The sequence below is a fragment of the Ctenopharyngodon idella genome, chromosome 18, assembly GCF_019924925.1.
Source record: "Ctenopharyngodon idella isolate HZGC_01 chromosome 18, HZGC01, whole genome shotgun sequence".
In the NCBI taxonomy this organism is placed as follows: domain Eukaryota; kingdom Metazoa; phylum Chordata; class Actinopteri; order Cypriniformes; family Xenocyprididae; genus Ctenopharyngodon; species Ctenopharyngodon idella.
In genome coordinates this window covers 32,501,652-32,528,058 of record NC_067237.1, presented here as the reverse complement: position 1 = coordinate 32,528,058, position 26,407 = coordinate 32,501,652, and the positions used below count along the sequence as shown (strand labels likewise).

The 26,407-nt window shown below is 36.7% G+C and overlaps 1 protein-coding gene across 2 annotated transcripts in view; it reads right to left on the bottom strand.

The window, feature by feature from the left end:
- Positions 1 to 26,407, bottom strand: part of LOC127499521 (F-BAR and double SH3 domains protein 2-like) — a 102,025-nt gene that overhangs the window by 24,010 nt on the left and 51,608 nt on the right. For both annotated transcript variants that reach the window (XM_051869885.1, XM_051869886.1), the window contains exons 4-10: positions 17,738 to 17,817; positions 17,013 to 17,157; positions 16,782 to 16,915; positions 13,691 to 13,745; positions 12,067 to 12,195; positions 3,372 to 3,494; positions 1,183 to 1,278 (exon numbers count right to left, since the gene is read on the bottom strand). In XM_051869885.1, the coding sequence (XP_051725845.1) occupies positions 1,183 to 1,278; positions 3,372 to 3,494; positions 12,067 to 12,195; positions 13,691 to 13,745; positions 16,782 to 16,915; positions 17,013 to 17,157; positions 17,738 to 17,817 (762 nt within the window). The remainder of the gene's footprint in view (positions 1 to 1,182; positions 1,279 to 3,371; positions 3,495 to 12,066; positions 12,196 to 13,690; positions 13,746 to 16,781; positions 16,916 to 17,012; positions 17,158 to 17,737; positions 17,818 to 26,407) is intronic.

Here is a 26,407-nt window from a genome sequence, read left to right as displayed (position 1 = left end):
GTAGACACAGAAGAGACTTTAAACAGCGGGATGTTTCTTCATCACCGCAGGAACAAGAAATTCTGTTCCCAGAGACTCTCAGATAGATCAGGCTAAAAATAGAAGGTGATGATGAAATTTGTGAGTTTTTTCGGCGCGCTTGTGAGGTATGTGTCGATGACACTGTCAACACTGAATAAAGTCTGAAGCGTTTGAAGATGAGTAGAGATAAGACCAAGAGAAAGACAGAAAGGGAGAGTTGGTGAGCTAAATAACGAAACTAACAAAAAAATATGATAACAGAGGTGGATTCCCTGCCATGAGATGGTTTAAACCGAATAAAATTCAATGATGAGAGAGAATTGTGATATTCATATTCTAAAGTGATTATAGAACTGAAAAACATTTTTCTGTACACATATAAAAGTTTGGGGTTGGTAAGATTTTTAATGTTTTTGAAAGAAGTCTCTTTTGCTCACCAAGGCTGCATTTATTTGATCAAAAATACAGTAAAAACAGTAATATTGTGAAATATTATTACAATTTAAAAGAACCATTTTTTTTTCTTTTTTTTTTTTTAAGTTATATTTATGGGCTTTTTGTGTCTTTATTTGGAGAGGACAGTAGAGAGCAGACAGGAAAGCACTGGGCAGAGAGAGGAGGGCAGGATCGGCAAAGGACCTCGAGACGGGAATCGAACTTGGGTCGCTGTGAACGCATTTGCACCATATGTCGGCGCACTAACTACTAGGCTATTGGCACCGACAAGAGAACCATTTTCTATTTGAATATATTTTAAAATGTAATTTATTCCTGTTATGGCAAGCTGAATTTTCAGCTTCTTTGATCCTACAGAAATCATTCTAATATGCTGATTTGCTGCTCAAGAAACCCTTCTTATTATTATCAATGTTGAAAACCGTTGTGCTGCTTAATATTTCTGTGGAAAACGTGAATCTTTCATGAATAGAAAGTTCAAAAAAAGAACAGCATTTATTTGAAATAGCAATCTTCCTTAACATTATAAATGTCGTTACTGTCACTTTTGATCAATTTAATGCGTCCTTGATGAATGAAAGTATTAATTTCTTCCAAATGGAAAAAAATAAAATTAAAATTAACTGACCCAAATGTATGAACCATAGTATAGGAGTCCTTGATCTGTCTAGATACAGTTTATAAACCTGCATGCATGAAACTCACTGTATCGCTGTCACTGGGCTGGAACTGGAAGTCTTGTGCTTTGTGAAACACAGGGTTCTCCTGCAGGAACAACTGCTGGTTGAAATCCTGCATCACCTGGACATAAAAACAAAACTAATTAACAAACATGATGCAAGTGTATATGACAAGTAAAATGTCCCTTTAAAGGGAGAGTTCATCCAAAACATATGTTTTTTCTGTGGAACATACAAGAATGTTTGTAAAACGTCAATGGGATCCAATGTTGTTTGGACCCGAATGTTCAACAAAATATCTTCTATTGTGTTCTGCATAAGAAAGAAAGTCGCACAGGTTGAGTAAATGATGACAGAACTACAACCCGAATTCTGAAAAAGTTGGGAGGTTTTTTAATTTGAATAAAATGAAAACTAAAAGACTTTCAAATCACATGAGCCAATATTTTATTCACAATAGAACATAGATAACATACCTGTTTAAACAGATACATTTTACACTTTTATCCACTAAATGAGCTCACTTCAAATTTGATGCCTGCTAAAGGTCTCAAAAAAGTTGGCACGGGGGCAACAAATGGCTGAAAAAGCAAGAAATTTGAAAAGATTCAGCTGGGAGAACATCTAGCAACTAATTAAGTTAATTGATATCAGGTCTGTAACATGATTAGCTATAAAAGGGATGTCTTAGAGAGGCAGAGTCTCTCAGAAGTAAAGATGTGCTTAAGCTCTCCAATCTGTGAAAGAGTGAGCAAAAAGATTGTGGAAAACAATGTTCCTCAATGTCAAATTGCAAAGGCTTTTCAAATCTCATCATCTACAGTGCATAACATCATCAAAAGATTCAGAGAAACTGGAGAAATCTCTGTGCGTAAGGGACAAGGTCGAAGACCTTTATTGGATGTCTGTGGTCTTCGGGCCCTCAGACGACACTGCATCACTCATTGGCATGATTGTGTCAATGACATTACTAAATGGGCCCAGGAATACTTCCAGAAACCACTGTCGGTAAACACAGTCCGTCATGCCATCTGCAGATGCCAACTACAGCTCTATCATGCAAAAAGAAAGCCATATGTGAACATGGTCCAGAAGCGCTGTCGTGTCCTGTGGGCCAAGGCTCATTTAAAATGGACTGTTTCAAAGTGGAAAAGTGTTCTATGGTCAGACGAGTCCAAATTGGACATTCTTGTTGGAGATCACAGATGCTGTGTCCTCCGGGCTAAAGAGGAGGGAGACCTTCCAGCGTGTTATCAGCGTTCAGTTCAAAAGCCAGCTTCTCTGATGGTATGGGGGTGCATTAGTGCATACGGTATGGGCAGCTTGCATGTTTTGGAAGGCACTATGAATGCTGAAAGGTATATAAAGGTTTCCAGACGACGGCTATTTCAGGGAAGGCCTTGTGTATTTCAGCAGGACGATGCAAAACCACATGCAGCTATTACAACAGCATGGCTTCATCGTAGAAGAGTCCGGGTGCTGAATTGGCCTGCCTGCAGTCCAGACCTTTCACCTATAGAGAACATCTGGTGCATCATTAAACGAAAAAATAAGTTAAAGACGACCACAAACTCTTCAGCAGCTGGAAACCTATATCAGGCAAGAATGGGACCAAATTCCAACATCAAAACTCCAGAAACTCATAACCTCGTTGCCCAGACGTCTTCAAACTGTTTTGAAAAGAAGAGGAGATGCTACACCATGGTAAACATGCCCCCGTCCCAACTATTTTGAGACCTGAAGCAGGCATCAAATTTGAAATGAGCTCATTTTGTGCATAAAATTGTAAAATTTCTCAGTTTAAACATTTGTTATGTTATCTATGTTCTATTGTGAATAAAATATTGGCTCATGTGATTTGAAAGTCTTTTAGGTTTCATTTTATTTAAATTTAAAAAACGTCCCAACTTTTCCGGAATTCGGGATTGTATTATTTTTTTCTTGAACTATCCCTTTAAGAGCTTGAGCAGGAAAAATGCTTGCGTAACTCTCTCTCACACAGTGGTATGTAAAATTAGGCCCCCTTGGCTAGTAAAATAGTGCTCAGACAGATGTGTTTGTCAGCACAGTGGAGGAATGATGTGTGTGTGAGGGGTTTTCTTCATAGGGGAGCCGATAATGAGGAGCTGGCAGAGCGAATCTATTTCTGGGAATGAAGAAGAAAATTGAGAGAGTGATGAAACTATGTAAGAAGAGAGAGAGTGTGTGACTCACTCGACTGGACTTCTCCAGGAGGAACTGGAAGGTGCTGTGGATGGCTTGAAACGCTTCCAACTCGGTCCGACAAAAGGATATCAGATAATCCTTCACATGGTCGTATACGTTCCCCTCCAGACCCTAAAGAGAGACACACACAGACACAGAGAAAGACAGATCACACACTCTGTATTTGTACTGAATGAATAACAAATCTCCTTGTGTTTTCAGAAAGGGTCGGAGGTACCAAAGAGAGAAATGAGAATAGGGGCTTTCGCACCGAACAGTTCTATGAACTCAGTTAGGATAGTTCCCCGAGAACTAATTTCTCCCCCGGGCCATGTTCCTGGTTGCATTCGCACCTGGAATAGGAACTGTGAAGCGGCTGACAGTGGCGTCTTTAAGCGCGGCATTTACAAATGCTAAAAGCTGGTGGATTTAGGATGCCGTGATCGGAGCTGTGTTTGTTGTGTGTCATGGGTTTCTTGTATCGTGGGTTTCGTGATAATGGAGATGGAATGGAAACGTGTTTGACATGCGTTTGACCAATCAACGTACACTCGCGTCACTGATAGTTCATATAGTGCTGGTTTAGACCCTTCTCTGAAGTAGGAGCTAATTTAGTTCCCCCAAAAGGAGTTCCTAGAACTAAAATCGTTCCTAGTTCCTCCGGTGCGAACATGGCAAAATCTGGGTACTTCAGACAATAGTTCTAGGAACTATGAAATGGTTCCTCCTATGTGAAAGCCCCTAATGATAGAATGATAGACAGAGAATGAACAACAGAAAGTACAACAAATAGAATAACAGACAGAGAGAACAATAGACAGAATAGAAAAAAAAAAAAGACAAAAATGGCAGACAGAATGATTGAAAAAATGGTTAAAGCACAACAGATGGAATGACAGAAAGACAAAGAATTAAGAATGATAGCATAAATGACAAAATGACAGAGATGGAATGATAGAAATAATGATAGATAATGGTAGAATAAGAAAAAAAGAACTATGGAAAGAATGACAACAGAATTAAGAATGATAGACAGACAGATATAAAGACAAAACCACAGACAGAATGACAGAAATAAATAATAAAATGATGAAATGATAGAAAAACAGATAACGACAGAATGACAGAACACTACAATAAAAGAATGACAGAATGAAAAAGAAAGAATGACAGATAGAATAACTGTCACACGACAGAAAGAATTATCAATATAAGCAGAATGACTGAAATAGAAAAAATAGAATGATAGAAAGAATGATGGATAAAATGACAGACAGATAGATTGATAGAAAGAATGAATTTAGATAGACAAAACGATAGACAAAACCAGATAGAAAGAACAACGACAAAGTGACAGAAAAATTGATAAAGACAGACAGACAGACAGACAGACGAAACTGTGGTTTAAACACATTTGTATGAGAGACAGACAGAAGGACAAACATCTCTCTTGTCTCGTCCTCTTGGCCCCCTTGTGGCCAAACAAGCACAGAACAGACGGCTTGTTTTCTCTGGACTGTGTGACGCTTGGATCAGAGCAGATTGTTCAAACAGCAGCAGCTGCTGGGAAAGGTTAGCCAGTTCAGATTCCAAGGCCTCAATGTGCAAAAACAAAACTCGAAACCTCTGCTTTTCCCCTCCGTCTCCCTCTCTCTCATACTCCCTCCATGTTTAGCAGCACTGGGAAGGAATGCATTTTGAAAACAGGCTTTGATTTGTACGACTGTTTGCTGTGGGTGAGCTGGAAATGACACTCCGGGTCCGTTGGGTTACGGCAGGTACCGGCACTGTCAGGAAGCACATGAGTGTCGTATGCATGAGAGAGATGGAGAGAGAGGGGCTGTGCTTCCTTCTGATAGGATCCCGTCCACCTCCACCCACCACACTGGCTCAAATGTGGAATGATTCATTTCCTTGCCTTTCAAAGGTGACTGCGCATTCACAAATTCTCAGAAACATTCCCAAATGTGGCTCCATGTGTGAAAAACTATAATTCATGTGGCCCGTGGTTACAAGCACACCAGGATGCACAAACACACATACACACACAACACAGGAAAAGACATAAAGCAAACACAAGCATCAGCTGAACAAACACTTCTGCTGCATTATAAATGCTTCACTTTACACCCCAATGCCTTCTACAGGGAATTAATGAACCACACACACACACACACACACACACACACACACACACACACTTTGGAAGATTTCACTGAGACTTGATATTAACCTGTGGTGCACATTTAGCGCTGACCATCTGTTGGCTATAAATGAAGGCTATTAAAATTAAAATTATATTTATACAATTTTACAGTAAGTCTAAACTGTGAGGTGTAAAGGGAAAAAAAAAAAAATCCAACCTAAACTAAATTAAATCATTATAGTTAATTATAAAGCGAAACATTTAAGTGTCAACATTATACAATAATGTCAAAAAGTTCAGGCTTTGTAAGAATTTTTTAAATATTTTTGAAAGAAGTCTCTTCTGCTCACCAAGGCTGCATTTATTTGATTACAAGTACAGTAAAAACAGTAATATTGTGAAATAATATTACAATTTAAAAGAACTTTTTTTCTACTGTAATTTATTTTAAAATGTAATTTATTCCCGTGATGCAAAGATGAATTTTCAGCATCATTACTCCAGTCTTCAGTGTCACATGATCCTTCAGAAATCACTATGATATGCTGATTTGCTGCTCAAGAAACATTTATTATTATTATCAATATTGAAAACAGTTGTGCTGCTTAATATTTTTGTGGAAACTGTGATTAGTTTTTTCCAGGATTATTTAGAAAGGTCAAAAGAACAACAATTATTTAAAATTGAATATTATAAAACGGATAGTTCCGGCCCTCGATTCTGATTGGTTGATCCGTGTTCAAAGCCGTTGTAAAATTCCCAAAAATATACAGCTGACTGTTATATTACATAAGTATCAATGCACCACTGAATGTGTATGTTGCTAGAAACCACTCTTAGCAATGTAAACATATGTTTGTTCTCTATTGATTTTGTTAATTGAAGCTTACTGCATTATGTATAAGAGTTCTGTGAGAGAGATATCGAGTGACCGAGTGTATTACCTGCATTCAAATTTAGCATTTTCCTTCAGGTCAGTCCTATGTTCATAATAAAAAATCTGTTTGAATGTCTGCTGCGATCTTGTATGTAACTTCTGTTGCTGTTCATGGTCAGGGACTATTTTTTTCCAGCGGAAGGAAGCCTTTTAATGATTTTACTTCATGAAAGTTGCATTGATACATATTTTTTGACTTTAATATTTGTATTGTGTGGTAACCATTTTATAAAAGCAATAAGCCTCGTGAAGTTGTGGTTTACAGTGAATTTTTAACAGCTAAGGGGCGTTGTACGCACCTAACAACACCCCTTAGCTGTTATAAATTCACTGTAAACCACGGCTTATTGCTTTATTTTGTAACATTATAAATGTCTTTACTGTCACTTTTGAGCAATTTAACCCATCCTTGCTGAATAACAGTATTTCCTTTCCAAAAAAAAAAAAAATTCTTACTGACCCTAAACTTTTGAACGGTAGTGCAAAGAATGATTTAAAATGCTAAGTTCACTTCAAAGAAAATTCTGTCATCGCATTCTGCCTGGGTTCCACAAAAGAAAGCCATACTGGTTTGGAAAAGACATGAGGGTGAGTAAACGATGACAGAATTTTCATTTTTGGGTGTGATCGTGCTACTCCTTTAAGCTCTCAGCAAGCATGTTGCTCATATGTGTGTTTGTGTGTTTCTAGGGAGGCCACATTTTCTCAGAGTTCAGTAAATTGTAACTTTCTATACATACCCAAAGCAGAAGTGTGACACAATGCTGATGGTGTTTATATATATATATAGATGCTGACTAGTTCACACACAAAAACAGGAACAAGAGCTAAGAATACACGCAAAACACACACATTTCTCACCTCTTTGCTCACACATTTACAAGTACAAAACAATACAGCGATGACAATCTGTGGGGAAAACCCACAATCCTGAAAGCAGAATTCCCCCTCTCTCTTTCTTCTGATTTTGTGCCATTAAACATTTAAGGCAAAATCAAGACGAACCCAACTCGAAATAGGATCATAACAATATGAAATCGGAGAATGAGGTTTCTCAGTGTTGCAAAAGATCTTGAAATTTAGAAATTTTATATTCATACAGAATACACATTCACTGGCCACTTTATTAGGTACACCTGATCAACCACATGGCAGCAACTCAATGCGTTTAGGCATGTAGATATGGTCAAGAAGATCTGCTGAAGTTCAAACTGAGCATCAGAATAGGGAAGAAAGGTGATTTAAGTGACTTTGAACGTAGTTTTAAGAATTAAGGCAAAAGGGTCCAACCAGGTAGTAGCAATGTGTACCTAATAAAGTGGCCGGGGAGTATATCAGGGCCATAATGACAAAAGACCCTCAAATATCTGAAATTCTTGCACTGCTCTTCTGCACTTCATTACGCAGCTATCTGTGTTGTTAGGATGACAAAAAGGTTTAAAAGTCACATTTTTAGTCTGGTGACTGGTCTGCCTCAGCGGTCTAACAGCGCTCGTCAATGTCAAAATGATTGAGATGGCCAATCAAATCAAAGTAGGCAGGGTTTACTGTTTACAGAAGCAGAGCGTGAATTCAGTTTAACGTTGAAAGAGAGTCAGGTAAGATGTAAATAGCAAACATTTGATACATGTCAGCTGTTTTGCGATAGAAAGACAGACAGTAACATCCAGTGATGCAAACTACTCGACTTTTTTCTTCTCAAATATGGCTGAAAATTGGTCCCCCCCAATGTTCAAGACATGGTCACAGCCTTGGTATATATGCGTGTGTGTGTGTGTGTGTGTGTGTGTGTGTGTCAAGACTCAGCACAAGCAAAATGGAATGCTTCAGGCTCCTCTATTATTAAAGAATGACCTTGTAAATCTAGGAAATATGCACAATCACACCAATTATTATTATTATTGGTAACACTTTACAATAAGGCTCATTAGTTAACATTATGAACTGCACTTATACAGCATTTATTAATCTTTGTTAATTTCAACATTTACTAATACATTATTAAAACCTTGTTAACATTAGTTAATGCACTGTGAACTAACATGAACAAACAATGAACAGCTGTATTTTCATTAACTAACGTTAACGAAGATTATAAATACAGTAACAAATGTATTGCTCATGGTTAGTTCATGTTAGTTAATACATTAACCAATGTTTAACTAATGAACCTTATTGTAAAGTGTTACCTTATTATTTTATGTATCTGTAAAACACAGGAACCCGCATAAGAACAGTATTCTGACCTCAAAAAGGACAATTTAGGAACTTTACAGCTCAAATTTCAACAACAAATTTTTCTTGAATGCAGGCCCCATAGACCTTCATTGGAAGTGCATTAATATAATTGTGATTTTTCCTTTTTAAATAAAACAAATGTTGAGAGACAAGTCAAAATTATTTACATTATGCCACAAATACTGTTCATAGAGCTTAAAAAGCGCACAATGCAGAAAAAAAAAAAAAAAAAAAATAAGTACGATGGAAAAACAGAAGACTAGAACTCCGTAAATCTAACCCTGACAGCAATGGAATTTATATTGAAGAATATGTCTGGAAATATGACTGATGAGACTACTTTCGTTAATAATCAAGACAGATATACAGCTATAGTATGCTGACCGTAACCAAGGTTACGTCTCAGCCAATAAGAAATGAGGAGAAGGGCTGTAGTGGGCCACTCTTTTGGCAGCTGGTTGGGCCTGAAGCACCGACTCTCCATCTATCAATAATTTAAGCCAGATTCTCTCAGATTGCATTCATATCGCTCAGGGTCAAACATGAAGCGGGTGGAGCGCAGATGATGTCCTCCAGTAAGAACAGGAGGAGACTATCAGTTCGGTTCTAGACGCAGTGACGGAACAAAGCTGATGTATAGTATGAGACGTGGTCAAGTGGAAATATGCAGGGTAAACGCTCATCTGGTCTGATCATGAGAAAAAGAGCAGAAATGAGAAAGAAATATTTAAACAACAGATGAATCAATCTGTTATGAACTTCTGAGACAATTAACAAAATGGTTGATATATGCAAACCTGGGACCTGTGAAGTTGTTTTAGATAAAAGTACAAGATTATTGATGATTAATGCCAATAAAGTGGGAAAAAAAAAACAAAAAAACAATACTGACGCCTTTTATTGACGCCTTTCCGTGGTTGAAACACTGATTGATTGATTACATGTGACATGATACGGATTTCGGTAAGTTGTACTTATCTTTCAACATACCTTCGGATGTTCATTCATGTTTATTTTGTGTTGTAACTAGTAAAGCGGACACTTCGGATCTACTTGATTCACATAAATGACATTTTGATTCAAAACGTCATATTTCGCCAAAAAGTGACTAGTTTGCAGGTATGTAATAAAGCATACTAATTGATGAAATAATTATTTTGTCTTATTATAAAATAATATATTTGATTACATGTTGAATAAAGGTGTCTTATATTGGTGTTTCTGCAAAAAACGTGACATTTATAAGATTAATATTTATCATGGTGACATTTCCCTTTGTATCCTAACTATGGTAAAATCACTGTCTGATTTGTCAGATTGGTTGTTCTGTGTTGAACTACAGAACACAAACACTGATACTGAAAACGAATGTTTATCCAGTTACAAATTCATATAACTTATCTTTAAATCTTTTAACATAAAACTTCTTATTACTAATGTGAAAAGCACATACTCTGATGTCAGATTTAGAAATGTTTGCCTAGAGGTTGATGTGTATCTTTGGGGATGTGGCGGTCATTTTGGCCAGTACATTCTCCAAGATATCCGTTCCCAACGGCCCAAGATTAAGAACGAGGACTTGCATCACTAAATAAGGCCATGACTGGAGCTGCTGTCAGTCTGTGGAGATGAAGCATAGATTTATACTGGCACATACATCCACTGACCCGATCGCACAAGATCAGGAGCGGACACTTATTTCATATTTCAAGGCCTGAATAATTGGATAAAAATGTTTTTGCAAATGGGCTCAGACCGTGCATGTGCATGAGTTTTGGTAAAACCAACATGAAATCCAAATGCCCTTATTTACAGTCCTAATACATATTCCTGTGTACACGATTCATCAGTACACATTATTCCAAAGGGAGAAAAAAACAATTGTCTTCATCTCTTTCATCAAAAAGTAATAACCGACTCCACCTCCATTTCCTTTTCAGCAGTTACTAAGGGGTCAAGGTTTGGCTAGTTGGCATAGCCCTGTTAACACTTACTTGTAAATGTCTTAACTACACCATCTGTCTATACTGACGTAGCTGCGCATTTTGACAAAAATATAAATCCTAAATATTTAATTATATTAAAACTTTAAACCAAAATAATAATATAATAGAAAGGGATGTCAAGACCGTTCAAGACAACATAAAAAAGCTAAACTATGTAATATGATTACATAATCTTTAAATATATATATATATATATAAAATTTTCTGTCCCCTCCATCTGCTGTCTTTGACACTGCAGCTCAGGATAGTCACCAGTATTGTTTGTGACTGGACTATACACTTCATTTGGAAACAAAATGGGTTTCAAATGCTATTTCATGTTGACTTTTAAGTTATAGAATAAAAGTAGCACTCTTGTTCTCCAAGCTGTGCTAAAGTCCCATGAGCGTAGAGGCAGTGTGCTGTGACCCTGAGAGCATGAAGTAGAACGGAACACATACCAGACATGCTTCAATGTTCTAGCCAACTTCTGTCTATTACTTACACAACCAGATATGCTGGACCACAAACACCAAACATTCAATTACGTAATCACACATTACATGCATTTAACATCTGCACAAGAAAGAAACAACAATACTGTCTCCAGTCAGTGTGTTTACATGCACAACACAATGCTGATAACTACCACAAATCAGCTTATTTTAAATACCTGAGAAGTTTTTTTTTAAACAAACAGACTGAATAAGACACCAGAATGGCGATAAAGTTGTTTTTTCACATTTTAAAAATGTAGTTGTATGTAAACACACTTAGTGGCATAAGACTAGACGACTCTTGTCTGGTTATAAATGAGCAATACTGCTCAAGGAAAGAAAGCATGCAGATATTTCTCTCTGAGAGAGCTTTTTCCTGTGAGGAAATTTACACAGGAAGTACATAGTTTGATCTGCCCATAGATTACATCATTGTCTGACCCACTGTACTAGATTCATGCCAGCAGACATGACTTTTTCGTAAAACTTTCAGATCAAGTGCAATATATCACCAACAACACAGAAATCCTGAAAATCAACATTCTAATATTCAGTCAAATTAAGTTACGCACTGTTGACATTGTAACAAACCCAATAATGCACAACCAGAAGTTTATCCACATAGAAAAGTAGGGACAACTCAAAAGGATGATTTAGGCAGCGTCAAAGCAAATTTACCTTTTACTAAATAATTAATTAAGTGCTTTAATAAACCTTTACTTTCATGAAATCAAATCAAATATAAATATTAGATGAAAAACTTACATTTAAAAAATGAAATAAACTACTAAAGTACTAAAATTACTAAAACTGAGAACAAAAATTAAAACATTAAACATATTAATAAATATTATAATAGCATATAAATAATACTAAAATAACACTACATTGCTGTGCTCACCTTGATGCAATTGACCAGGTCGGTCTGGTAGTAGCGGTCATGGTGTGCATTAGCCGCCGCTAGCGTGAGAAGATATTCGTTCCTTGCGTGGGTCGCTTTGGAGTTGCAATCGCTCCTTTTTGCTTTCAACTGAAAAACACACACAAGGTCCAAAACCTCAAGAAGTGCATGACTCCGGAACATCCATTTAAAGGGACAGTTCATCCAGAAATGACAATCATTTACACATTCTCAAGTCATATCCAACTTTTGGATTTTTTCCCACTTACAGCTATTAGAAGCCTTTAAATATAGTGCATGAGTTGTATGGGCTACTTTTATGGTACATTTCTGTTCTTGTTGGAAAGTGAACACCAATGAGTCAAAACATTATGACCACCTGCCTAATATCCCTGTTGGTCATCCGCGTGCCACTAAACAGCTCTAACCTGCCGAGGCATAGACTCTGCAAGACCCCTGAAGGTGTCCTGGGGTATCTGACACCAAGATGTTAGCAGCAGATCCTTCAAGACCTAGGGAGTTGGAGCCACCATGGATTGGAATTAGTCCACCACATCCCATAGATGCTCAATCAGACTGAGATCTGGGAATTTGTAGGCCAGGTTCCTCAAACCATTTCTGAATAATGTGTGCAGTGTTGCATTATCCTGCTGAAACAGGTCACTGCCATCAGTGAATACCATTGTCATGAAGCGGTTTACAACGATGTTTAGGTAGGTGGCACGTGTCAAACTGATTCCCACATGAATGGCCAGTCCCAGAGATTCCAAGCAAAACATTGCACAGAGTATCACACTCCCTCCGCCAGCTGTCATTGTCCCATAGTGCATCTAGGTGCCATCACTTTCCCAGGTAAACAACGCACATGACATGTACATGGCTGTTAACATGATGTAAAGGCTAATGGGACTCATTGGACCAGACGACCTTCCTCCACTGCTCCAAGGTCTAGTTCTGATGCATGTGTTCCCATTCTAGGCGCTTTCAATGGTGGACAGGGGTCATCATGTGGTGCCTTGTACCACAATAGACCTTTTATCAGTTTGGACCAGACGGGATAGCCTTCGTTGCCCTTGTGCATCAATGGACACCAAAACCAGTCAACGATTTGTGGTTTAATCGCTCCTCAGACCACTGTTTGTAGGTTCTCACCCCTGCTGACCAGGAGCAACCCACAAGCCTTGCAGTTTCAGAGATACTCTGACCCAGTCATTTCGCCATAATTTGGCCCTAGCCAAAGTCTTTTAGCTACATCCAACACACTGACTACAAGAACTGAAGAATCTGTGTAGAACTTGACGTGACCTTGTTAGCAAACGATCAACGTTTGTCCCTTCACCTGTGAGTGGTCAATGTTTTGGCTCATCAGTGTAAATCACAATCTACTTCTTTATGCATGGAAAGGCTCAGACATTCTTTGTTTCTCAGAAGAAAGAAAATATGACAAAATGTTCATTTTTGGTTGTATTAATCCTTTAATTACACCCCAGCACAGTCAAAATGTTCGGACAGAAGACCCAAACACACATGGCCTGCCTCACTAACGTGGCATGAAGAGCAGACCACATTTTAGAGCGTAAGCAAAATGTTTAAAAAAAAAAAAACGACAGACAGTGGTGTTTACCTTTACACTGGCCTTCTGTAAACTTATCCTAGACTGGAACAGGCCCAGCTTTGACCTGAAAGAACACAGAGCAGGTATTATAAATCACAGACGTATCAGACCCAGCGGAAGGAACAGGCAGGGTAAATGAAAGCCCAGATCAAAACCTTCCCAGATTTGTGCCGAGGAGGAAACAGACATAATAAATCAAACTAGAGTAGATCACTCCTGCAACCTGTGAAAGGAAGGAAAGGGTTTTATAAAGCTGGCAAAAATCTGGTTTTGCCATCAACTTTTTATCTTAAAGATACAGTTCACCTGAAAATTAATCATTTATTCACTCTTATGTTATTCCAAACCTATTTTACTTTTTTCTTAAGAACATAACAGGAGCTATTATGTCCACACTGCTCTTAGCTCCATAAAGGAAAAAAAGATAAAATCACCATTAAAGTTGTGATTGTGCACTATATTTCATATCTTCTGAAGTCATATGACAGCTCTGCATGAGAAACAGACCCAAATTTAAATTGATATGAGCTGAAAATCCTCCCATCCACCAGTGTTGTTATTATGAACTAAAATTAAAAACTAAAACTATCATATTGCTAATTGTAAAAAAACCCCTGAAATAAAATAAAATAAAATATAAATATTAGATGGAAAGCTTAAAAAAAAAAAAATAATAAAAAAAATAGAAATGTGTCCTTGGCAACTAACTGAAATAAATAAGCTCAAGTATTAAAATGACTAAAACTGAAAGTCAAGTAGAAATATAAAAAACAACAAAACAACAAAATTACTAAAACTAAAAAAAGATAATTAATAAATACTATAAATAATACTAAAAAACGCCAACCTCCACTGTAGCTCTCATTCATGATTCTGCATATTCGGATTTAAAACCAATGCCATTTAGTGGCACTGATGTCAAACTGCAGGACTTAGCATCCTAATGTGCCAAGCTTGAAAATGTGGAAGCACAAGTGAGATTTTCAGCAAATAACAAATAATATTTGAGGCTGTTCCTCACTATTCAACTTCAATTCATTCTACTGGTAGCCTATGACACTCTCGCATGTTTACTTTACTTTTTTTATTAAACTTTTACAGTTTCATTTGGAATGCGTCTCAAGTGGTTTGAGTAATCAGATTTAAATCCGTCTAGAAAGCATTTCAGAGAGCATTTACACCTGGTCTTTCCACGATCAGATCAGCTATCAGATCAGAGAGAACACCAGTGACCAGGTGTAAACAGGCCCGATGACATGCTGTAAAACTACTACTTTTGTGTTCCATTGGAAAAAAGTCACATGGGTTTGGAATAACATTATGATGACAGAAGTTACATTTCTGGGTGAACCATTCCTTTAAACTAAAACTGTAGGTTTTTATAACCATGTTCAAATTCAAGTTTTAAAAACATAAAAGGCCAGAAAAGAAATTGCACAATCCATCCATAAAAAAGTAATTTAAACTAATTTTAAAGAAATGTTAATCTAAACATCTAATTTTCTGTGTTTACGTCTGGATTCAGAGATAACTTGCACATCACAAAGCCTCATTCATTAGAAATCAGAGTTGCTCTGGAGTCCGATACAATTTGATTCATCAAGTCTGCATGAAAATTAAGGACAAAAACAGATTCCCTCCCATCCTCCTTCTGCCGCTAAGAACAATAACTGATTCTAATTCAGCTTTACTGCCAGACATTCTAAGCAACATCGATAGCCAAAATCAATAGAAGAACTGAGCGAGGAGCTCACAATGCCATGCTACTGGACTGGTCTTTCACCCCTCTGTCTAATCCGGTCTTGGCAGAGGCTTTGAAATGGCAATTGTAGAGTGGGTACAAATGGCTCTTGAAGATGAAGAGAGATGGTTGAGTGCGTTTAACAAATTCTGCATCGGGCTAATAAATTGATTTGAACAGAGTGGGTTATTCCCTACTGGGGGCTTAAGTATCAGCCAAGGAAATGCATATTTAATCATGAAGCCATATCAACTCATCGACAAATCTTTTATATTCTTTGGCGCCTTTAATGCGGAGGACATTTTAAGTTTTATGGAAACTGCATTCCCTTTAGCTCAAACAGTAGAGCACGGCACTAGCAACGGAAGGTTCATGGGTTCGATTCCCAGGGAATGCATGTGATAAAGCGTACATTAAATGTAATGTTAGTCACTTTAGATTAAACATGTCTGCTAAATTTATAAAAGAAAATGTAAATAAATGTGAAAGTATTTAAAGGGTTAGTTCACCCAAAAATTAAAATTCTGTCATCAATTACTTATGTCATTTAAAAACCATAAGACTTTTATTCATCTTCTGAACACAAATGAAGACATTTTTAATGAAATCAGAGAGATTTCTGTCCCTCCATTGAAAGTTTATTCACCCAAAACGCTGATGATTCAAAACATTCATAAAGAAATTGTAAAATAAATCCATATGATCGCTTTATATGATGATCAGATTTAATTTAAGCTTATACTGACATATAAACATTGTTTACAGCATTCTAATTTAGTCACGGAAGCTCATGCATGAGAACCAATGAGGTTCGTTCTAGCATGTTACCCAGCATTTTAGAGTTTCTGTTTATGTTCGCTGTGGATTTAACTGCTCGATTGATAAGGTATCATTTTCTATCATTTTCGAACATTCTGAAGTGTTTTGGGTGAATAGACTCAATGGAGGGATAGAAAGCTCTCAGATTACATTAAAAATATCTTCATTTGTGTTCTGAAGATGAACCAAAAATCTTATGGGTTTGGATGGAATGACATGAGGGTGAGTAACTGATGACAGAGTTTTCATTTTTGGGTGAACTAACCCTTTAATGAAAAATAAAGTACTATTAACTTAAAAAAATGTCTAAAGTAAAGGTGTATCGTACATTTAAAGATTTCCAATGCAGCATTTTGCAAAATCGCATAAAATGTATACACATTTCGACCAGTTTATTCTTTCAACCAGAATACTGTCCACTGCTAGTGGTTATTCTTTAATTAATGGGACTCAATTAATGGGACAAGCACATGTGAAGTGTGTGTTTCTGATCCGGGCACCTCTGGGACCATTTGCACCTGCAATACCAGACGCGCTTACTTGGACTCGATGTCAGCCTTTTCCCGCACAGCCTGGGCCATCTGCTCCAACTCAAAGTATTTCTTTTTGGACTTGGCCAGATCCTTCACTGAATCCTGGAGCTCGGCCTGGATCCGACCCAGCTGCTCAATGCACTGCGGGCGGCCACCGCGGGAGAGCAGAGAGAAAGGACGTTAGAGATTTACAGCACATGACGGATCAGGGCACAGGTCCGAGAACCGAGGACGGTACCTTTTTCAGCTGTTGTTCTTTGTAGAGGCGTACAGTCTTGGCAGGGTCCGAAATCTCGTTCTTGTAGTTCTCGCAAACATTGAGGCGAGACTGGGTCACCTGCACGGTGCCTTCAAGATAAGCTCTCCAAACTCCATAAACATTCCTACAGCAAGAAAGACATGGTTACTGATTGCAAATGCTATTTATGGACCAATATTCCCATTCCATGCAAACAAAAGGCAACAGCCCTATTTGTACAGTTGAACCTGGGAATTTGCTTCACACATGGTTAGTGATGATCATAAATAATGAATATAATCATGGTAAATAAAGAATATCCTACAGGTTGCATTAAATCACAGTGGTCTGTATTAAATAAGTGAAAGCTGAGCGTAAATTTTAAAAGTACCAGAGTGGACACATTGATTATCTTCTTATGATCCAATAGTCACTGTAGTTCATTTCAAAGAGCTATTTGAAACAAACTGCCATCATGTATATCCAAATGTTCATTACCATGCCAAGTGTCAACTAAAAAAATATCAGTCCTACAGTAGGACTATTTCTATTTTCCACAGTAAAATCGCAGTGAACTTAATCACCAGACTACTCTGAAACATGTTGTAAGACTCAAGAAACAAACTCTCACTGTAAAGCACCCAGCGGGAAAATTACAGTCATTAAACATCAAGATCCTTATGATACCACCTTAAACTTGTGAACGAGGATTTTTTTTTATTCACCTGTAGTCTGTCCTCTGGTCATCTGGTTTGATCCCAGGCCAGTCCCTCTTTAAATATTGACTCGCCAACTTCTGCAGGGCCTGAAAAATATATAAAAAACAAAAAAACAAAACAAAAAAACTGCATAAGATGCTTGAATTTGTTTGGTTTCTCACCCTTCATCACAATTCCATTACCATTTGTCCTAAATAGCATGCAAAATACAAATTAGTGCTCACAAAATCATAATATATTTTATATTAGTATGCCAAATGTGCCCATGAAACACTGTAAACCCTAACACTCAAAATACTTAATTGGTTTGAGTAGGACAAACTTAAATTAAACAAATTAGTAAAGTTAAATGAGTATTTAGAGCTTTATTTTTCTTTTGAGTTCACAGCACTGACATATTTCAAGTAAACTGAACTGTTTCATTGTTTTGAGTTGTATGAACTAATTTCTTTATAGGTTTATAGTGAAGTAAATAACTCATTTGATTTGCAAGAACTCAAAATAAAAAAAGTTAATTAACTAAATCTTTTGTTAATTGCTATCAAAATGTATGAGTTAGCTAACTAAGTGCTTCAAGTTAGGAGCAATTAACATGCATGAGTACTACAAACTTGATAGTTCTGCTTACTTAAAATTAGGAACATCATAACTCAAAAAATTTGAGTTAGCCCAACTTATTCGGGTTTACAGTGAATGTTTCAGTATTTCAATAGCAGTTTATAAATGAATCTAAAAGTGATCCATTCATGAATTCTAAGCTAATGTATGTTAAAACACAAACAGAAATAAACAAGATCAACAAGACATTTCATAATGTGGATGTTTCTGTACTGTTTTACTATCAAAAATGCTTTGCCTGTAGTGTGCAGTTGTAAAAGCATGTGAATTTGGATGCAACCTCAATGTCTTCACATATTTTGTGTTTTCAAACATGAACACAAAGCAATTAACAGGCCATATGCGTGTTCTCATGACCCTGTCATCGAACACCATTTATCACAAGGACAAACACACGACATGTTACAAAGCAACCCAAATTCCAATGACTGAGACATATGTTTGCTGTTGGCATGAAGAACGGGGAGTGCGTACAGTCTCCTTTGGGAATGTCAAAGGCCTCAGCTCGAAATTACAGTTCCATAACTGCACAAACGCCACCTGACATATGGTGAAATGAACAATGAGGCCCCACTTCCTAATATTTTCATTATAGAGCCCCGGCCCCCTTCCACCATAGTGTAAATGGAGGAGGAGAGATGCGCCTCTACTTGAGGCTGATTAGCCACTGGCTTTCATCGCGGCCCATCCCCACCTGCCCTATTCCCAGATAGCAAACAACGGTGCTCAAAGCCGCTCACTGTGAACACAGCATTTACAGTGCGTGCGGATGAGAGCATGGCATGTGTTTGTGTAAGCAGCAGGGAATGAAGCAGAAGAAAGGGGCCCTTCTCCTCGGCTGAGGGCGGCGGTGTGGCAGAGACTGGCCTCTTTCAGCCCCTCAACAGGACACTACAGATCAGCTGGGCTGACGTCTTTTATTTTCCTTCCTCTGCATGACTCCCTCTGCATATTAAAATAATCACTGGACATGTTTTTCTAACACTCACATCACCGCTGGACACACACACACACATACACACTTACAAAGAAAACAAGACAGAATAAAAAGGTCAAAGAGAAAAGAAAACTTAAAACAAAAAAGGCTTAGTATGCACTAGGGCTGGGCGATATATTAAATATTAACAATATACTCACTATGATTTTGCTGGCGAAATACACTTAAGCAACAGTGAAAATTATAATGGCTTTATTTGACTTTAGACTAGTTTTGCAATCTTTTGAAAAACAAAAAAATTAATTTGTGTACTAAAAAAAATATTCAATTAATCAAATCAAAACTGATTCAATGACTCATTCAAAAAGACCACATTCTTCATGGATTTTAGTAAAATATATGTAATTAAACATTGTTCATTTCCATTTATAAATGCTGCTGTTTACATCAGTGTATATAAATAATTTTTTAAGTATAAATTATCCAATATTATTTCTACCTTGTTCTCATTTAGTAATGAGAACACAAATTAAGATATTTTTGATCAAATCCGATGGCTCAGTGAGGTCTGCATAGACAGCAATGGTACTTCCTCTCTCAAAATCCATAAAGGTACCAAAAACATATTTAAATCAGTTCATGTGAGTTAAGTGGTTCTACCTTAATATTATAAAGCGCCGAGAATATTTTTTTGTGCGCCAAAAAAAACCTAAAAACGACTTTTTAACAATATCTAGTGATGGCCGATTTAAAAACACTGCTTCAGAGCGCTGTGAATCTTTTGAGTCGAATCAGTGATTCGGATCACGTATCAAACCGCCAAACTGCTGAAATCACGTGACTTTGGCGCTCCGATCCACTGATTTGATTTGTAAAGCTCCGAAGCTTCAAGTAGCAGCGTTATAAAATCGGCCATCACTAGATATTGTTAAAAAGTCATTATTTTGTTTTTTGGCGCACAAAAAAAATATTCTCATCGCTTTATAATAAGGTAGAACCACTGAACTCACATGAACAGATTTAAATATGTTTTTAGTACCTTTATGGATCTTGAGAGAGGAAGTACCATTGCTGTCTATGCAGGCCTCACAGAGCCATCGGATTTAATCAAAAATATCTTAATTTGTGTTCTGAAGATAAACGAAGGTCTTAGGGGTGTAGAAAGACATGAGGGTGAGTAATTAATGACACTATTTTCATTTTTGGGTGAACTAACCCTTTAAGGAGTAAATACTCAGCAATGGTGTGGTTTGTCTGAAAGCATATTAAAAACACCACATACACATAAACAACATTAAAAACTTGATTTTCACCACAGGGGGTCTTTAAATAAATTAATTAATTTAAAAACACATAAGACTGCTGTTATTAAATGTCAATAGTTTAAAAAACATTAATATAATAGCTGTGCACCATTGGCTTGCAGTATCCGCATTGCTCTTTTCTGTTTTAAATTACTTCAAGAACTTCAGTGGAATAGAGAACATCCTTTTTCATATATGCAAATCCCACAAACTTCAATGATAACTATTTTTACTGAGAAACGCACGCGCACACACGCACACGCACACGAAAGAAACAAAGGGGAAAAATGTTACAGGACAATGACTGTTATGAGCGACCAGAAAGACTGACACAATATCGACAACATGACTGCTGTTTCTTCAGAACTGAGCCGCAGCGGTCTGCCAGCGGTAAACAGTGCAAGCAAAGCCAAAAGAATTTCACATAAAAGAAACAGAAGCAACTAATGTAAACATGAAGAAAAATGACCCAGTCTAAACATTCAATCAGGCAAATCTGACAAAACAACAGAAAGATCCAGAACCATCCTGTCAAATACGGCCTGAATCTCTGAAACCTGACAAGAACGGTAGCTAATGGCACAGTTAAGGGGTCAAACCTGGCACATGAAAGCATGAGTCTTTCTCAGCATGCGTTATGCGTTAATGCATTATGTTCACTTCAGTGTTTGTTGTTAATAAAGTGTTTAAGACATGAGGCCACGCACTGCTTCCCTGTAGATCCAGGAGAGGTGTTCACACTCAGCTGATTGTTGCTTCCAAAATGAATGGCGGTCTACAGGTGTGTGTCATGTCTATTAAAGCCGTAAAAGTCAATTCAAGACTTCCACAGTCAAGCTCAGGTAATTACAGGCAAACACACCACTTCATCTCCATAAACAGCAGGTGGAGTGGTTGTCATGGCAACCGGAACAGTCGTCCTGTGCGGTCTAGATCAGGTGGACCACTGCTTTGAATCCAGGCTCTGATAAGGTGTGCCCAGCTAACACAAAGCTGTGCTGTATTGTCACAAGGGATCATGGGAAAATTCAGTTGATTACATTAATGACCCTGACTGTTTTTATCGATTTTTTCTTTCTTTCTGGTTTGACATGAAAGAAAATGCAATACCATCTCAGAAACATGCAAACGTTAATGCAAAACGTAATGTAATTTCTGGTACTCTAGTACTGCCAAATGAAAAAAGCAAAAATATTATTGGCTTGCCAAACACATGCCATCTCAGCAAAAACAAGCAGACAGGGCCCAAACTCACACCATTAGTCAACTTGTAATTATTTTCTTAAAATGTGACTTAAAAAAAAACAAAAAAAAACAAAAAACTATGCTTGTTTGTAGGGCTGCACAATTTGTCAAAAACAAGAAATATTACTATTGTAACATTTCACTGTAAAAAAAAACAAAAACAAAAAACAGTTTTTACAGTACAAGTAAAATTACAATACTAATATTTATGTCTTAATTTTCTTATTTTCAAATACCTATTTATAAAATTCCTACCTTTATTTGCACTTGTCACAAATGTAATCTGTTAAAGGCAAAACTACATATTTTCAAAATGGAATGATTGTGTGAATGACTAATTGCTGTTGATAAATGCCTGAATAATTATTACCTCACCATGATCAAACACGTTTCTTATGGGCATTTACACAAGTCTTGTTCTTGCAATAAAAACAGCTAGACAAAGGCTAGAAGTATTTTTAAATGGGAGAAAAACAGCATGAGATGCAATGCAATGGCCAAAGTCATGCATCTGAATGTGCTGAATTTGCATCTGAATTTCCATCTGAATTTGGGAACTGTCCCAAATGCAAGGCAATAAACACAGAGTGGAGTAAAATACAATGTATAGAGATACTTGTTAAAGTCTGGCTTGTGGTATATGGGTGTGTGCGCGAACATACTTCAATATGTATTTTAGTAGATGACACACAATGAGAAGAGGAAATGAAAATGTGTGTCATTACAGCAGACTTTGACCATCGAAGATCTTTGTGTTATTTATAGAAACGACTACAATGGTAAACTTTTGCTGTGTAAACTACCGTTAAAAAGTCTGAGGTTGGTAAAAAACATTTCAACATTTTTGAAAGAAGTGTCCAAGGCTGCATTTATTTGATCAAAAATACAATTAAAAACAGAAATATTGTGAAATATTATTATAATTTCAAATAACTGTTTTCTATTTGAATATATTTTAAAATGTAATTTATTCCTGTGATGGCAAAGCTGAATTTTCATATTGTATTTCTAAGGATGCACAATATATCGCCAACCATACTGGTATCAGCCGATATATGTTCATTTTAATGTTATCATTATTGGCCTGATAAGAAAATTTGGCCGATATATTAAAGCCGATAAATAATGGATTATTTCCTTCAGCTGAGACACTTCAGACACGCACTGTTTACCATGATGGTTTTGAATTGCTTGAAATATGATTGTACTCACTTCAAAAAGGAGTTAAGTGCAACATGTGCAGCGCAAATCTGTCATATAAGCTACATACAATTATAATTGTGTGTTTAGGGCATGGCTTTTAATGGTGACACTTTATTTTTGTAATCAGGCTCTTTAAAATTATATAAAAATCTGGATTTAGATTTATCGGCCAATATATCGGTTATCGGCTTTGAAATATAAAGAATTATCGGTTATCTGTATCGGTCAAAATGTTTATATCGATGCATCCCTACATTTCATATAATGATTTGGTGCTCAAGATACATTTCTTATTATTATCAATGTTGAAAACAGCTGTGCTGCTTAATATTTTTGTGGAAACTGTGATAATTTTTTCAGGATTCATTAAAGGTGCAGTGTGTAAATTTTAGCGACATATAGCTGTGAGGTTGTGAATTGCAATATAGACAAGCTATATTGCAAGACAAGTCCACTTTCAAATAAAATTTTCCTGATAATTTACTCACCCCCATGTCATCCAAGATGTCCATGTCCTTCTTTCTTCAGTTGAAAAGAAATTAAGGTTTTTGATAAAAACATTCCAGGATTATTCTCCTTATAGTGGACTTTAATAGACTCCACTGTTGAAGGTCAAAATTACAGTTTCAGTGCAGCTTCAAAGGGCTTTAAACGATAACAGACGAGGAATAAGGGTCTTATCTAGCAAAACGATAGGTCATTTTCTAAAAAAAAAAAAAAAAAAAAAAAAAAAAAAAAAAAAATGCTTTATAAACACAAATGATCGCCTTTGCAAGTGGTTCCGCCATTCTGCCTTCCGTATTCTTCAAAAAGCTTACGCTTTATGCCCTACTCCTTCACTATTCTACTTACGGAAAAAATTTAACTGGCACTGTGTTCGTTCCGTAAGTTGAATAGGAAGGCGTAGGACATACAGCGTAAGCTTTTTGAAGAAGGCGGAATGGCGGAACCACTTGCAAGGCGATCATTTGTGTTTATAAAGCATATACAGTTGTATTTTGTTTAGAAAATGATCGCTAGATAAGACCCTTATTCCTCGTCTGGTATCGTTTAAAGCTCTTTGAAGCTGCACTGAAACTGTAATTTTGACCTTCAACAGTGGAGTCCATTGAAGTCCACTATAAGGAGAATAATCCTGGAATGTTTTCATCAAAAACCATAATTTCTGTTCGACCAAAGAAAGAAGGACATGGACATTTTGGATGACATGGGGGTGAGTAAATTATCAGGAAAATTTTATTCCAATCCTTTAATGAACAGAAAGTTAAAAAGAGCAGCATTTATTTGAGACAGAAATCTTTTGTAACAATTAATGTCTTCTTCCTAAATGATAGTATTAAATATTTCTTGAAAAAAAAAAAAAAAAAAAAAAAAACTGACCCCAAACTTTTGAACAGTAGTGTAAGTAAATTAATCAACATACTTAAACTAGACAACTTAAAAATTTAACGTCTGACCACACACCTCTCCTCAACTAACCACACCCAAGGCTTGCAGTTTGTTCAAGTGCCTAAGTATGAGCATTCCTAACACTGATGTTTTTCTAAGTGAACGCTATTAATGAATACGGCTGCTGTGGCAAAAAGACCATTATTGGTCATAGGTGTGGTAGCAAACAGGCTAGTCTTAACAGGAAGCTCCCACCACTGCAAACAGAGTCACTTCCTGTTTGCAGGCAGAGGTTGGAGGGGCCGTCCTAACGACAGGATATCCGCAACAGACGAAACAAAGTGAGAATGAAAAAGTGAGAAAGAACGAGAGACAAACGTCTCCTTCCTGCTCTCAATTTCTTGTCATCAAGTGCTAACATAACCAGTGAAACCGCAAGATCAGTTAAACTGCTGTCAAACACAAAACACTGCAATGTTACTATAATAAACAACAAGAGAAAGTGGGAAAAAAATGGAAACGGGACCTTCAAATCATTTTTAATAATGCACACAAGGCCAATGCTATCACCAAACACAATTTTTTCTTTGAAACAGAAGAAAGCATTTAAATATAAGCTTGCAATGCAAGCATCACCCAGAAAAACTTAGCAACCACACAGAATGCCCTAAAAAACGTACAGCAATGCCCTAGCAACCACCCAAAACCACCCTAGCAACTGCACAGCAATGTCATCGCAAGAACCTAACATTATAGCTGCAAGTTTCACAGAAATACAAAGAAAAAAAAAAAGGAAAAAAAAAAATGTAAAAATCAAGTTTAAATTCTCTTGTTATCAGTTTCTCTTGCATTGAAGACTCTTTTATTCCATATCACTTTCAAATGAGAAATTTAATTTAACCAGGTATATAAGTGATGGATAACATTGTGTCAGCCACAGGGTTATTATTATTAACTAAAACTATTAAAAACATTTTTGTTAACTGAAACACAGCTGAAACAAATTAAGATACCAATATTAATACCAATATTAAACTAAACAAAAATTAGAAATGTTGCTTTGGCAACTAACTGAAATAAGTTTAAGTTAAAATTGCTAACTGGAAATAAATAAAAACTAAAACAGAACTAAAAGTAAAACTGAACTAAAAACTGAAATAAATTAAACCTAAATAGTAATAATTAAAGCAGCAGTCCGTAAGTTTTGCCTCTTTGTCGCCATCTCTGTTTGAAACCTGCAATCAGGGCTCTGAACCGGTTTAAGGAACGAACAAAATTTTGACCGGAACGTAACCAGAAACGGAAATGAAATCAAATTTAATCGTTCTGAACAGAAACGCTAATTTGAAATGGCCATTAACCGGTTAATAACGTTATTCTATCGTTCTGTTTAATATTTTGATTTGGCAGTCAACCAATCACAAATTCAAATAGTACAGCCTATGCAAATGTTACGCTGACACATCCAACGTGAGTGAAATGCCCGCGCTCAAGTTCTAAAGTGTGTGAAATGTCGACGCTGACGCGCTCACGTTCAGCTGTCAAGTCATCATAGGTTGGGTAAGTCACAATGGCAATGCCCTGGTGTTAGTTTTTCCAATGATATATGTCACCAACCGTCAAGAATTAGGCCTACATTTAAGTGAAAATGAATGTCAAGTAATATGCAGCTTGTTGTGCGTTTTGAAACCAGCGAAAATTGCAGGATGAACATGAGTTCACACAACGTCACATCACGCACCTGCAGCGCTTCTGTGAACAGAGAAAACAGAATAAAACTATAGGCCTACATAACACATATAAAATAAAAGGGAATAGGCCTATAGTCTACGCGAAATATTTCACTTAAATAATTAGGTCTACAGATTAACAAAACGAAAGTGGTTCATATTGTGGCGCACTCCAAAGATCTAGAAAAGGAAACAGACATTCTGCTTGTTTTCGTTATTTGAGTGTCTTTTGTAAATGTATGAATTATGT